Consider the following 16,363-nt stretch of genomic DNA (forward strand, 5'->3'; position numbering starts at 1 on the left):
TTAAAAAAAAAAAAAAAAGGCCAAGAATTAAATTCTGGTCTCTCTGCTAACCTGCCTGTTTTCCCCTCTTCCTCTCCCCCACCCCTTCACCCAACCATCACAGAATATGACAATTGTTTCTTCTCCAGCACCAGTATTTTACGCATTCAGTGATCTCTTAGAGGACTGCTAGTAGGCAGAAGAGGTTAGACATCTTGAGAATCTTAAACTTCTAAGGAAAGTTCAGTTTTTAAAGGAAAACTACTTTCTCTTGCTTTTGTTAAGAACTGTTCCGCAGAGCTACTCAGTGTGAGTGTGTCTAAGTGGCTTATAAATCAAGCATAAGTTCATGGAGAATCTCAGTTCTTTGACCCTACATCAAGAACAGAGGAGCAGCACTTCCTGGTAAATGCATCATAATTCTTGACCACAATTACAGAATCATCTTAAAACAATGACATTTAATGAATTATGCACAGGATATGGTTGAACTGCCAGGCTGCATTTTCACACACAATTTAAGTGTCATGACTAATGTCAACAGTTCGTTGACATTAGCTCTCAGTAGTGGACAGAGCATACTGTGTATCAGCAAGTCTTTAAAGAACAATGAAGAGCAAGAAATAAGGATAAACAAAAATAAAACTAATGCATCAATGTGAATTTTCATGTACCTTGCCATGCTTCATTTGAAAAGTGTACTGTACTTCTTTAATATACTGTAATGTTTCCGAAAAATATAATATTTTTGCAACACAGGTTCCCCATACTATTTGTCATTAAGTGTGTTGTTCTCCTCTCCCTTAAGAATAATAAAATCACTTTGTTTAGATTAGTGTAGCAAAAAGTGAAATTCTATTGAGTTCACTTTATTAAAGTTTCTCTTACAGTTGCTACCATAATGAGGCCGAGTTCAGGAAGAAATTTGGGAAGCAACAGGGCTCTAGGATATCGGCTGTGGGAGCTTTTACTTTCTTCCACCAAACAGCCATCCTTTAATTAAGAGCTCCAGCTTTTCTTACTCCACCATTGCCCTGAAAGCCACCTACAAGGCAAATAGCCTTTCCCAGTCAGTCCCCACTACCAAGAGCTCGACAGCACTACACTGTGTCTCTCTCAAGAACATGGAACTGATGTTGTGCCTCTTCCTGCAGAGTAACTGACCCTCCCACACTGCTTGCACTGCACACAGCGCTCTATTTTCAGCCTTCCTGAAAGGCTGTCAAAAGAAGCTGGCTTCCCACATAGTTGAGGATAGTGGGAATCACACTGTGACTCACAGCTATGCAGGGAGAGCACCACTCATGTGCCACAGCAAGCAGGTCCCCCAGCAGGAGACCCAAGGTCTCCACCCTAACCCAATAATGTGATGCCCCTGTTCACACTCAGGCTGCCAGCCCAGGCAGAAGCATGTCTGAAATTGGTCAGCAGCTGTGTGTGAGTAGGAATAACAAAAATTAAGGCTTTGGCAACAAAGCATTCGAGAATATTTGTGCCTGTCCTTGTGTCTGTCTGCTCCTCTTCAAAGTTTAAGCAAGAATATCAAATACAACCAAAAGTCAAAAGATAAAACTTTTAAATAAATAAAAATATTATTATGTCTTCATACACAATATTTACTATGTTTATTATTTCCCATTAAATGCATTTTCTTTCCCTAACCAAAGTATTTCATGGATCAGTGGTGATCAGACACTGATATTTCCCTTTTTCTAATTAATATACATGAATGCTTCCAGCTGCAGCTAACGTAGCTCATGCACCAGATCTCCCTGACTGATCATCATCAAAAGCAAGAGCTCCCAAGCCCCCTTTTTCACTGCGAATTTATCGAGAAGTTATAAGCACATACCTAGGGCTCAAAACTGCATGACTCCAGATAATCCCAGTTCATTTGAGCTATTTCAAAGTACAAGCTGAGAAACTAAATTAAGATTGTAATTCATGTGTAGTAGGAAGTATTATAAATCCTTAACTGCTTATTCATCTATGCCCTTACACATGTACAGCTGTAAGAGTTATCCTATTGCTAAATTCTAATTGGTACTGAAATGACCTGGTCCATTCCGATCACGTTAAGTATGAAATCAATTAACACCTCCTCTTCTTTCACCTGGCATTTTCTCATAGCAAAATTTAATATTGATTCCGATTGTTAACCTCAGGCTGCTATCTTTAGTTACATTTCTGTATGTTTCTCAGTGTCCATGACATGCAGAAGCAGACCCCTGAGGTGCATGTCAAATTTTGTGACTGTTAGGCCAACATGCATTACATTCTAAAGCAATGAAAGTCTTTGCCAAGAGACAAGTATTTCCCCTTGCTATCTCCATTTGTCAGGAAGAGACTCAATTTTCTAAACCATGGATTCCTTTAAACGTACACATAAAAATTAAAGTAATAGGTAAGGCATCAGAAACCACATGCAAAAAGCCAAAGTATTCTAATTATGTTAGCACTCAAAGGAAAGACAAAATTGCTAGGAAAAACTTCGGAATCACCTTTGAGGGCCAAGCTCCAAGACACCAAAGAACAACTGGATAATGAAAAAAGTAAACAAGTCACAGTACCCCTAACAAGATGAAGCCAGACCTGAGGCGCCAGACTGATGTTTGACTACTCAGACTGGGGGAAAAAAATGCAAATGAACGAAACCATTGTCTCTGGCCCATTAAAGCAAGTTTTGAAAGCAAAAAAAAAAGAACACTGATGCAACATTTAATTCCAGAACCAAGAAAAGCCTGGAAGATCCCTCTGAATTTTTCTTAAGCCACCACTTACATCTACCTGGCCTACCGGAATTCAAAAGAATCAACCTTGCTGGATCTCCCATAGCTGGGCAACATCTGGGCACAGAGTGACAATGCTCAGCTACAACAAGAAAGGTGAGGGTTGAGATCTTCTGGGAAAGGGGAATTTCACCTTATGTGCCATTAGATGAAATATCAGCAAATAAGGCACAGAATTATACTCATCCATACAAGAAAGTGTTTTGTTTTTTTTTTTTTTCTTTTTTTAAACAGGGACTAAAGGACAGTGAGTTTTTTCCCTGTCCCCACACTAACTTTTACCATCTCCCGGCAGTGCTGATAACTGTCATATCATTGTGGGCTCATAGGAAACTAGAGGATTAAGAGACAACTGTGCTTACTCAGCCTGAACTTGCTAGAGCTGTGAACTTCGCTGTGGATTTCAGCCAGGATCGTGCTATGGAAAGCTGCACGGTCAATATCAACACAAAATCATCTGAAACAACAAAGCAGTGAGGGACAAATTCTATTTGCTTCCAGGTATCACATAGTTTTGCTAGATGTCAATAATGGTCTTGACTTTGTTATCATGGGGAAGTATGGTGAAGAAAAATAATTTAATTGATACAAGTTGTACTGGAAGGAGTAAAAGTTCTTAAAGACCAACTGAGAGGATCATATTTTCCAAGCTGAAAAACACTATAGCCGCTTGCTGCCAGGAAGGTTGCTACTGCACATCTTCACTAAATCAGGATCAAATCAGTCAAAATCCATACTAAATGATGTGCCTGATATTTTACCCTCTATGAAGTTAAGCTGATGAGTGCCTGAAAATAACAATCTTTATACAGAGCAACACTTTAAATACAGCACATTCTGCAATCTTTAATTAATGAGTATTTCCAGTGTTAGAGCCTTTAAGCTGATTAGCTCTCTAACACTGATTTTCTATAGAAAAGAATGCACTTCAGAGTTTTGGGGTTGGTTTTATTTCTGGACTTATCATAGTATCAGAGTCATATAATAGTTTGGGTTGGAAGGGATCTCAAGGATCATCAGGTTCCTACACACCATGCCATAAGCAGGATTGCCAATCACTAGATCAAGTACTAGATCAGGTTGCCTAGTGCCCCATCCAACCTGGTTTTGAACACCTCCAGAGATGAGACATCCAAAACCTCTCTGGGCAATCTGTTCCAGCATCTCACCACCCTCTCAGTGAAAAACTTCCCCCAATATCTAATCTAAATCTTCTCTGCTTTACTTTAAGACCATTTTCCCTTGTCCTATCACTATATACCCATGTGAAAAAAAGCTGTCATGTTTATATAAACTCCCTTTAAATACAGAAAGGTCATAATCAGGTCTACCCACAGCCTTCTCTTCTCCAGACAGGACAAGCCCTGCTCCTCCAGCCTTCCAATCATCTTCATGGCCCTCCTCTGAACCCTCTCCAGAAGCTCGTCTTTCCCGTGCTGGGGGCCCCAGACCCAGATGCAGTACTCCAGATGGGGCCTCATGCAGGCAGAGTAGAGATAGACAATCCCCTCCCCCCCCTGCTGGCCATCCCTCTTCTAATAGAACCTAGGATACCATTGGCCTTTCAGCATACAAGGACGCACTGCTGGCTCATATTAGTTTTTTCATCTACCAGGACCCTTTAGTCCTCCTCAGCAGGGCTACTCTCACAAAGTTCTGTATGTGTCTGGAATTACCCCAACCCAAGTGCAAAACGTTGGCCTTTGCTTTGGTGAACCTCATTTGGTTCACAAGGGCCTACCTTTCAAGTTTATCAAGGTCCTTCTGGATGGCATCCCTTCCTTCTGTTGTAGCAACTGCACCACTCAGCTTGGTGCCACCAGCAAACTTGCTGAGGATGCACCAAATCTCATCAACTATGTTGTCAGTGAAGATGTTAGATTACCAGTCCCAAGACAGACACCTGGTGGACACCATCTGCCTTTATATCCAGGTGAAGACTGGTGACACTGACCATAGCCCTGTGGCTGCGACCATCTAACCAATTCCTTATCCACCAAATGGTCTGTCTTTCAAATCCATCTCTCTCCAGTTTCTCAACTGAAGGATGTGGTGAGGGTCCATGTCAAAGACCTGACTTTGCAGAAGTCCAAGTAGATGACATCAGCTGCCTTCCTTTTATCCATCGATACCATCAGTCCATCACAGAAAGCCACCAGCTTGGTCAGGCACAATCTTCTCTTGGTGAAGCCAGGCTGTCTTGGATAACCCACTTCATGTGCCTTAACATGTCTTCCAGGAGGATCTATTCCTGGATCTTCCCAGGTGCAGAGGTGAGGCTCACCAGCCCGTAGTTGCCCAGGTCCTCCCTTCCCACTTTCTTATGAGAAACTTCAAGAACAATAAAATCACTCACCAACCAGCATTTACTGAACCTAATCAATCATCCTTATTTTTTTCTTCAAGCCAGTAATGAGGAAAATATATAGAGAAAACAGTATATTCTAATAAGAAGGGTAAATACTGAACACGCTGTCTCACTGATCGCTAAGCACTGTAAACAAGGAAAATTTGCTTTGTCATACTGGCGACATTCTCCTGCTGTTAATGTCTCATGCAAACTACCCAAGGTTTCTACAACAAATATTTCAAAGGTACTAAACCAACTAGATTATCCATGATTAATACCTGTTATTGAGCACTTTCTCATTTACGGTCAGACTCTCCAACAAAACTTTTGATTTTTCTGTAAATGCTTGCCTCTGTAAGTCATTACATATGAACTATCCCTTCAGCCACAATCTTGTTCCATTTGGGTGAAGTTTAAATAAAAAGATTAAAAAAAAAAATCAGCTGCACAGAGACTAAATGGTACCATGTATTGCACACATTCACACACACTCAACTGCTACTTAGTATGTCAAGACAAGGAAGAAGTTTCATAGACTCAAAGCATCTCAACAAGTTACCAAATGATCCAAGAGATCTTGAGCTACCAAGGCTAGGAAGGAAAGCAAGGAAAAAAAGCCCACCTTCATGCTGAGTAGCACAGATACGGTCTCAACAGCTACCAAGTGCAGACTGAACTGACACAATTCATGCTGTTTTGTGAGATGTCAAATTTTTCTTAAAATGAGATTGTTAATGACAATTTGAGCAAAGCTTCTTCAGATTCTTCATAGAAATGAATGCATCAGCCTAAGAAATGAGAATGCAGTTAAAGTGATGAGCCTACTCGGTAGCTCAAAAAGCAAAATGTTCCAGCATCAGAAAAGTAAGCAGGCTGCTGAAAACTGCCTAGTCACTCATATAGTACTGCAAAAAATTGTAGGCAAATTCAAAAGAAACATAGCAACACTTATGCCCTGCAAAGCAAGAAGAAAGCATGTACAAGTAAACCCATATCTAAGGTGAAACAGCTGCTGAGAAAAAGAAGAGGCAGACTTTCCTACCCTCAGGAGCTAGATACCTATGGGAGGATAAGGACAGTGCAGCGTTTCTCCAGATAGTTACCAGTCATACTGCACCTCATGAAACACTGAAATAGTTCCAGACAAGCATGAAGTTAATAAGCACACTCCACAACAATGAATTCCAATACATTTACTGAAAAAAGAAAGAAAACAAAGCACTCATCACACAAGTCTACCCACAAAAATATTCAATGATAATTTTGTACTAGCCAATCACAGTAAATCATACTAGCCTCCAAAAACATAAGCTTTCAAAGTACGATATCAGAAACTCTATCTTAAAAGTATAATTCACACCTATACCATAGCTGGGTTAAAACGCAAATGTCTTATGCACACTCACACATCCTAATTAAAGAGATTCATAATATAAAACTCAATACCAGTTCTGGAAGACCCATTAGTTTTCTTCCCCTATTTGAGATTACACTGCTGGAAAGTATTAATATAATAAGTAGTACTTTGCTTTTTTTTTTTTTTTTTCTTTCTTTTTAAATCAGTGACACAGTATTTAATGCCTCTAGTGAAGAGCATAAGACAGTATGGAGAACTGGCCAGTAAAGCAGTAGCACTTAGTTGATTTCATACCAATTTCATTTCTGACTATGAACATATATTATATAAGTATTTGCATTTATGTTGTAGGCAGAACACGAGTACAATTTACACTATCAATGTTGATGCCAGTGATGTTAGCCTGGTAAAATATGTAGGTGTTGATATCCATATCCCTAATTGCCCTTGACATGTCTGTTTCCTACCATACAAGGAGGTGAACTGATGACATCCAGCAGAATGGGCTCTGACATCCAAGTATGGATTTATTATTCTGTCTCTACGCACTCCATGTACAAAGACAAAACAAGATACTTGTCTCTTATCACAGTTCACTAATGTCTCCCCAAAAAGCCAGAAAGGACCATTACAGAGCTAGGAGCTGCTTTTCAGAATGAATTTTTTTCTTTTTTAAAAGGGATAGAGATTATAACCACGATTAGAATTAATCCGAGGAGCACAAGCATCGCAGAAGGGAGCAAAAGACATGGCATTCCTGTGCTGAGTCAAACCTTAACTACTTTCTGCTTCACCAAATGCAAACACAATTGTTATCTGCCTTGAGCAGGGCACCACAAAAGTGGAAAACAGTTCCAACTACAACAAAAATTTGTCTTTACAGACTCATGGCATAACAACTGAGAAGCACAAGGAACATTTTCCATTTCTCAGTAGAATATCAAATCAAATACTTGCAGATTAAAACTCTAGCTATCTTACAGCTGTGCAACTAATGACGGTTAGAAGACAATATAAAATTCTTATATAGATACTTGTCAATTTGTGCTTCTCCAGACAGCTCATCCCCAAAAATGCCACAGTGCACAAAAAACATCAGTATGAAAACACAACAGAAAAGAGTGGAAAGTACCCATAAACCAAGTCATAATGTGAATACAGAAATAAGTTTCATTTCATTGCAAATTTATGCAGCACCAAGGAAAGGAGGAGAAAATCATTAGAGAATTGTGCTGTAGAATGCTTAGAAGAGATACAGGTGTTTGAAATAAAACAGAATAGCTCTCTACATTCTAAACTGGAAGAGAAACAAGCAAGAGCAGACACCAAAGAACGACTTTTTTTTCGTGTACTTTCCGATCTGCTCGACCTGTCCACTGCAAAGAATGCCAAAATTCATTGTTTGGATTGTGATGAAGTGCTGTCAGTCCATTGACACAAAAGGGCACAAGACTGCAATCATATTTTAAGCTCGTGAATGATTGTGTTATTTTCTGATAGTTTCTATTTTATTATTGAAAACAAGAAAGAGCCTCTCTATGAAAATTATGGCAATATAATCAAAGAGAAAACTCTCAAAGAAGGCATCTGTTTGCCCCAAAGAACACAGTATCTTCTAATTTCCCCTTTATTCTCCTATTTCTTCTTAACAGTCCATACATACAGAGAAAAGGAAAGTGAGTTTGTGCGGGAGGAGAACAGAAATAGTAATAGCAAGCACAGCACAGAAAGAAAGGTTAACTACAGGACAAAAGATGGAAGGAATGTAAAGAATGTCGGCAAGTAAATAAATCAATAATCTACAGACATCTACATTCCTGAACTACCTTGAAAGCAAAGATGTCTGCCATTAACATTCTCAAGAACAGCACAGATTTTTCAAGGAAGACTCGCTCTGTAAGGTCTGCCTCTGTCAACACACTCTTGTCAACACTTGATTACACAGGAGCCTTTCCAAAGGGATTCCATACTACTTCTAACAGTTTGTTAAAATAAGCTTGTAAATACACTAGTGGGTTTTACAGAGTTCTTTTCTGGGTCCAGATCTCTTTAACGTTTTCATCAATGACTTTGACGCAGGACTAACACGCATACTAAGTAAGTTTACGGATAACATTGAACTGGGAGATGTAGACTCTCCTTAGAGTAACGAGGCCCTGCACTTGACAGATTTGGGAGTTGGGCAATCACCAACTGCATGAAGTTCAGTAAGAGTAAGTGCTGGATTCTATGCCTGGGATATGGCAATCCTGGATTTACATACAGATTGGGGGGTGAGAGGTTGGTGATCATCCGCATGGAACGGGATCTAGGAGTTCTGGCTGATGGCAAGCTGAGCCCAAGTCAGCAGTGTGCCCAAGTAGCCCAAAGCGTCAACCACATCTTGGGGTGAATTAGGCCCAGCACTGCAAGTGGGTAGCAGTGGGGAAGCATTGTTCTGCTCTGTGCTGTGTGGCCTCACCTCAAGCACTGGGTACAGGTCAGCATTTCACAATATAAGGACATAAAACTATTAGATAACATCTGAAGGAAGGCACAAAGACACTGAAGGGTCTGGAGGGCAAGACAAGTGGAGACTTTTTTGTTCAGCCTGGAGAAGAGGAGGCTGAGGAGAAGACTCTTGGCAACCTGCTGATCCTCATGAGCGGAATGGGAGGGCAGCTCTGCTCTCTGGTGACAGCAATTGAACACAAGGGAATGGCATGGAGCTGTGTCAGGGGAGGTTTAGAATGGGGGTTAGAAAAAGTTTCTTCACCAACAGGGTGGTGGGCATGGAACCAGGCTCCTGAGGGCTGTAGTCACAGCACCAGAGTTTAAGTGCTTGGACAGTGCTCTCAGACATAGGGTTTGAATTTTGGGTGGTCCTGCACAGACTCAATGATTTATGGGGATTCCCTCCAACTCAGGATATTTAATGGTTTTATGATCAGCCCAGAAACATTAAGAAGCAAACAAAATTGTGACCACTGCACTTAGTTGAAACGCTCAAAATCAACATCAAGTAATTGCAGGAATAATGCACTAGAAATCCCCAGCTATCCTTCCCTGAACTAAAGCAGAATTACCTTACCACAGCCTACCAGCTCATGCTGAATAAAAACACAGATCAATGAAACCAAACGACTAATGTGGTTCTATGAACATCTCTCTTCACAATATTATCAGTATATTTTAAAGAAAGATATATATATATATATATATTTTTTTTTTTTACAGGGGAAATAGATGTTAAGCAATAGAAGCAAGAGGACATAATAGGCAGTACTTCTTAACAAGCTGGGAACAGACCATTTTTTAAGGAGGGAGAAGAAAGAAAAACAAGTACATCATGACACACTGTGCTACAACAGAGGTATATTGGCAAAGCAAAACAGTGGGTGATGAAGATGTTACAAATATCCACCCCATACACACTTCAAGGGTGCTTACTTTAGATTAGCTGAGCATGTACTGGGGACTGAGGAGAAAGCTGACAAAGTCAACTGAGTAACGTAACCTAGAGCCAGTACCAATACACATTTAGCTGAAGTTGCAACATGACTCTGATGCGACATATGACAAAAGTTCACAAATCCAGTATCCAACTATCTCTAGCAATAACAACACTGGGATGGGATGATTCCTTATGAGTGTTGTTACCATTTTTGTTCAGATTAGAATAGTGCTTTTCCACACAACATAAATGTAGAAGAAGCACACACCCACAAAGTAATAAAATAAAACTATTTCAGAAGTGGACTTGCTTGGCTTCAAATACATACAATATGCTTTCATAACATTTATTTTTGCGAATGAAGGAGATATGATTAGGTTCCTAGGGGCCTCTTCTCATGTACATACGAAACAGTTATTGAAACAAATCTGTCAATGTCATTCTACTGCCACACAGGGGGACTTCTTTGAGTTGTCCACACTTACTTAACGGACATCCCAAACATCTTTTAAGCCATGGATGCAATCACTTTATCAAAAACAAAAAAAAACCACCACAAGAAACCCACAACCCAGAAGCCTACTGTACCTGTATTCTGTTCTTCAGTCCAGGCCTGCAGATACATGAAGAGGAGTAGACCAGCTACTCCAAATATCAGTAGCGACACAAAGACTTGTCTTAGGTTCATGACCCTAACAGAGGGCTACTTCTCAGCTTTCAGAAAAATGCATGTTTTTTTTTTTGTTTTTGTTTTTTTTGTTTTGTTTTGTTTTTTGTTTCGTTTTGTTTTTTTGAAGTCCTCAGTGTGCTTGCATCTTCTTCAGTGCCTTCTCCAGACTCTGACCTGGAATAATAACAGATGCAGTCAGTTCTTACACTACACCGTCATTCTCCACCAAAGACTCTGTAAACAGCATACTGTGTACAAACTGCAGCTCTTACAAGCTATTATTTCCAACATGTAGGTTTTTGTTGATGTTCCTGAAAATATTTCTATCCCATATGAGATTCAAACAGAATTCTTAAAATGCCTGCGGCCACCACTCCACCTCCACACTGCTCGTCATCATCTGCTGCTGTAATGGAGGGAATTAATGCCCTGATGAGATGCCTGGGAAATTAATTGATTAGCTTTTCACCCAGCTATATTATGTGACATGGGAAGACTCAGGTACCTCATTCTTGCCACTAACTTCATTGGAAACATGATCTTGCCAAGAAGTAATTTAGCTAGTCCTATATGCCTGATACAAAAGGGCCATAAACTCAGTTTATAATAGAATATAGAAGGCACTGCAGAATATCAGAAGCAACTCATTAACTTGATTCAGAACATGTTTAGTTTGAAAGCAGGTTACTAGAAGCTCGAGAGCAGTTGTTAAAATCAGGCTGCAAAGCAGGAAGTAAAAATAAATTGAAATTCACACAATAGGATACTCTTGTAATGTAAATATCTGATAGAAGTATGCGGTAAACAGCAAATAATGTAATGAAAAAGCTTGAGCTTCTAAATGAAGATGAGATACTGAAAAAAATACTGGAAATAGACAGATATTAAAAGAACTGAACTGAAGCACATGTACATTCAAATAAACAGAAAAATAAAATATGGGCACTTAATAGTTATTCTGAAATGTAAGAGTATGGTGCATTCCACAAGAAAAGTTCTTATTTCTAAATAACTCAGCACTGCCACATCTGTAATGGCTGGGCCTCATATTAAAAATGGCTGCTGAATAAAGAGAGTTAACTATGTTTTCTTAGAGACAAAGGATTTCAGAAAGAGCAAAACAGCATTCATGACTTCACAGAGCATTTCCTCTCCTTCCAGTTCTGCCATTAAAATTATACAGTACTTTGTGAAGCACAAATCTGCCTGCAGAAAGTAAATCAAAGCTCCAAGTATATATCATTTTACATGCAATTTTTCTGTATAAGACAGATAGCTAGACATTAAGAGAACATAAATGCTTTGTATGAAGTCTTCTTTTTTTTTTTTTGTATGGTCAAAGTACTTTGTTTTAACCCAGGACATTGTAGGCAAGTTAATAGTTGCTTTATTCCATACAGTTCTTTCCACCTTCCTTCTGCAGAGATGCAAATTTCTCCACATAATATACCTGTTTGCAACTATTACAATACACAGTATTTGAAGGAAGTAGTGAAAACTGGGCAAAAGCAAAGAAAATTCTTTAGGGAATTATTTGTCAAATGCCTTTGGAAAAAGTGTTAGTAGTGGAGCCTCCTTCCAACCCACTTTTCTTTAACTGGTACCACTCTGATCTCTTCCTATAGCACCCTCAGCATTCTCAGACCTGCAATCATTCTCATTTAGGTTTACCCAGGTCTCCACTCCCAACCTTTGCACCTGGCATCAGTCCTGTAGCAACTATACTGCTTACACACCTTCAGAAATCACTGCTGATGAGGAAGTGACTTCCCAGCAATAAGCAATGCTTTAAGAGCCTTCAGTTAAAGGAACAAGGAATACAAAATCCTTCTGTTTTTCTATAGACAAAAACTGTGCTGTTCCTGTAACAGGACATTGACAGCATCTGGATTAGAGGGGGGAAAAAAAAAAAGAAAGTAGCACCTGTAGGTCTGAATGAGCATCTTTGAAAGAAAAAATAGACTGCAGGTACCTAAAAGTGGAAATCCACTACAATCACAGCTGAATGCAGCACCACCTGCAAAACATGCATTATTAACATTTGGATGCACACTGAAAATCAGGAGCAGTACCTGCTCAACAATTGATCTGTTAAAAATAAAAATAGATGTTTTTCTTCTAGGGTAGTTTCTGTTTTGAGAGGGTAAAAATTTGTAAGACACACTTTTATATGTAACTATCTCTATGTATTGTGTATACACACATACACACTACAAAGGAAAGGTAAGCACAGAAAGAAAAAGAAATCACTCTGTAGACAATTTACTCCACCAGTCATTACAATTATCTTTATACCAAATTTTCATGCTATTTGCAATTAGTTCAATTTATTTAATTTATATAAAACTGTAGAATTTGTTTATGCATTGAGTTTTAAAACTATCTTTAAATAAGAATACTTATTTCAGCATTGGTTAGAAACATATCAAATCCACACAATTTAAAGCTATTCTGCTACCTTACAGTATTTTGAAGGCCTTTCAGCTTGAAAAGCAGTTTAATTTATTTAATACAGTGATTTGTGACTCATATATGAAAAAATGATAGCAGCATTAAAGAAGGCTGTATCTAAAAGTCTACTTGTAGAACTTGAAAAATGATCACAGAACTCTGACAGATTTGCTCCTTCAGCATTAAAAAATCACGGTCATGGATAACACTCCCTAGCATCCTGGCAAAGAGAGAATATCTGCAAATATTCTTTCATCAAGATGAATGCTCCCCTGTGGCTGAGAGAGAGCAACAAACAAGTAATTACTTTCAACGTAAGTATTTTCAAAAGAGATTAGTCCTATCCACACGAAGCTCCAGCATCCCAGTTAGGCTGTAGATCTTACTTCCTTCGCTCCTAGTCCTGGCTCTACTTGATGACAGCTTGACCTGCTGGGTAGGATGCTTACTCCAGGGAAGTTAACACAGCCTAAGAAACTGCTGTGTCCTTTTCTCCTATGCTAAGATTGACTCTTACTTTAGCTTAGCCACTTCCTACGTCTTTTGGAAGTGTGGACCCCAATGTACTACCTCTTTTAACTTGGACTTCCACAGGGCAACATCTTACGGATGTTCTGACTGTTTGAGATAACTTGATACATACTCTTCTTAATTGCTGTACAGAGACAGGGAAGGCAGCAGACAAAAAACACTACACATCTCTGTTGGCAACACAGAGTGTTTTTTTTTTTTTTAAATAATTTTGCCACAGAGAAAACAAAAAAACAAACTGGTAAGCTTATAGGCAACCACTTCTGAGGCTAAATTTCTTAGTTCTATTGTCAAATTTAACGGAATTTGGATTCCTTAAACCCTTAATGTAAAATCCCTGCATTTTTCCCTTTCATGTTTCAAGACCAGCTGAAAGGTACAAATTCCTGTATGTGGCCAACACAAACAAATGAAAGAGCACAAACACTCAAAAAAGAGGAAGAATTCATTTCCCTGTTTTGGCATGCTTCTTACATCATCCACTTTGCTCCACCTGGCAAGGAAACACATGCAGATGAAGTGAGGCATCTCCAGCACTCAAGTACCTCTCTAATGTTCCAGATCAATGCCAGCAGCATTGATCACAATACATTTGGCTAACTTAGAACTTTCTTGCCACTATTCCACCCACCATCACATGGTTCTGAAATCAGAGACACAGAAATAATAGATTGCCTCACAGATGATTTATCTGTTTTAATTCCCCTCCATTTTTTTTTCCTTTACCTGAAAAAGATCATCAAATCAGTGGTTGGTTAACCACCCAAAAACTGGTAAAAAGCTAGACGCTCCTTTTAATGGTCAAAGCATTCATTCTACTGTGGGTTACCACAAATTCCCACCCACTCAGCATCTCCTTAGGCACACCTGAATTAATAAAAGGAAAACAAGAAAGAGCACACAAAGGCACAACCCTTCACAGCCCACCCACATTTTCTTCTTCCCTCTTTCCTTTCCACCCCCAAGCAGCAACACTTTTTCATAGAGCATAGTGACAGGAAAATTTTGCACCAAGGAACGTCCTACTGGACACCCGCCCAGGCTGCTTTCAGCACAGTCAGCAAAAGGAGATGAGGGTATCTTCTCACTTCACTGCTCTCCCTCCTCCCTCACTTCTCAAGTTAACTTGTGCATGTACTACACACGCATCCTCTAGGATCACCTTTCCACTCCCCACACCCCATTCATCTGTCTTCACAACAACAAACACAAGGTACAGCCTCAGCTCTTAACAGCGCTTGCATAGTTCCTTGTATCAGGCACTGCTACTCCTCATCCTAGTTTATCTGAGAGGCTACTAGGAATAAATATTCAGCATTTGCTCTTCTCTCTCTCCAACAAGTTACACAGAGTGTAACTTGTTATAGCTGGTTAAAGTCGAAGTCCTTACAGAAGCTTGGATTAACTGTGTAACCAGATCAAGACAATAAAACTCAGTGCTACTGGGCAAATGTGCAGGAATGAAAAAAATCCATAATGTTGCCCTTCTGATCCATAGGAATCCGCTGGGAAACAGAAAAAGGTTAAATATCCAGCAGGCCTCATTATAGGGTCTAAGCAGAGGGGCAGTGCTGCAATGAGTTTTTCCTCTCGCCTCATAGCAGCCAGCATTTCAGTGACTGGCACTGCAGAGGGAGATGCTCTGTCTAGGCCCACTGGTACTGCTGACACTTCAGCAACCTCTTAACTTCCAGAGCCACTTATAGGAAGGCTGTGCCTAAGCGTAACTGAAGACACCATCTGGCCTGCATGACTTTACAACTAGCAATAACAGAAGATTACTACCTAGCAACCTCACAAATCAGGTTAAAATAATTTTGTTATCGAGTGCCACAAGAAAAATAATGGAATCTGTCATATAAAATATGCATCTGAAATGTATATAATGAAATCTGCTGCATAAGGATGCATAGGGACTTCTTATCAAAGATGAAAACTGCTTAAAGTGTGCATCCTTCCTTCACCCACTGAAAATCCTGAAACAATAAAGCCCTTCTAAAAAACAGAAAGGAAACCTTTACAACTGAAGTTTCAAAAACAATCAGCAATTCCAAAAATCAGCATCACCAGAGCAACTTCCCACCACTCAAGCCACACATATTTAACATTTTTCTACTTCATTCTCCCTTGTTACACAGCAAACTTAGTGCTGTTATAGTAATTACATTTTATTAATGCAATTTATAGAATAGAATGTTATACAAAATGAGGAACATGGCACGGTAAATAAGCTCTGCATTTGATTTGGCCATTTTTATTTATTTAAATCAGTTTCTCATTATCTCTTAACAAAGCAGTGCATGAAACATGTCTCATTTTAACTACCAGAGCATATATTGGTTTCTGAAGCCATTAAATTGCTCCACAGTAATAACATCAGGTGACTGAAAGCAGTCTATTATACTCACACTACTTCTGAGATCATATAGCAATACAGTTACTTACTGGTCCTACTCATCAACCATAAGTCCTCTTGAACTTCAGACCATATCAATTTAACCCACAAAGTAACTATGCAGATAGCTCCTTTACAGGTTATTTTACTGCAGTTGTATTAATTTTCTTTATACAGGAAACAAACAAAAAGCTTTGTTTGTGTTAATAACAGATAAACGCATAACCTGTCCTACCTGTGAGCGTGTAGATTAACCCACTGGCTTCATGAAACATTTTGTTTGCTTAAGAAGAACAGAGAAGATACTCCAGTAGTACTGATAACAGTGAGTTTGGAATTTTACCAGTTCACCAAACATTCACTGTCAATGGTTTCATTCTATAGACCAGATACTTTCTCATTGCAAAA

The 16,363-nt window shown here is 39.2% G+C and overlaps 1 protein-coding gene across 5 annotated transcripts in view; it reads right to left on the bottom strand.

Moving 5' to 3' along the window:
* The window catches only part of CHST9 (carbohydrate sulfotransferase 9), an 89,659-nt gene that overhangs the window by 71,950 nt on the left and 1,346 nt on the right, over positions 1 to 16,363 (bottom strand). For all 5 annotated transcript variants that reach the window (XM_031552848.1, XM_031552846.1, XM_031552847.1 and 2 more), the window contains exon 3: positions 10,497 to 10,752. In XM_031552848.1, coding sequence (XP_031408708.1) covers positions 10,497 to 10,596 — 100 coding nt within the window. In that variant the 5' untranslated portion in view covers positions 10,597 to 10,752. The remainder of the gene's footprint in view (positions 1 to 10,496; positions 10,753 to 16,363) is intronic.

The sequence above is a fragment of the Meleagris gallopavo genome, chromosome 3, assembly GCF_000146605.3.
Source record: "Meleagris gallopavo isolate NT-WF06-2002-E0010 breed Aviagen turkey brand Nicholas breeding stock chromosome 3, Turkey_5.1, whole genome shotgun sequence".
Lineage (NCBI taxonomy): Eukaryota > Metazoa > Chordata > Aves > Galliformes > Phasianidae > Meleagris > Meleagris gallopavo.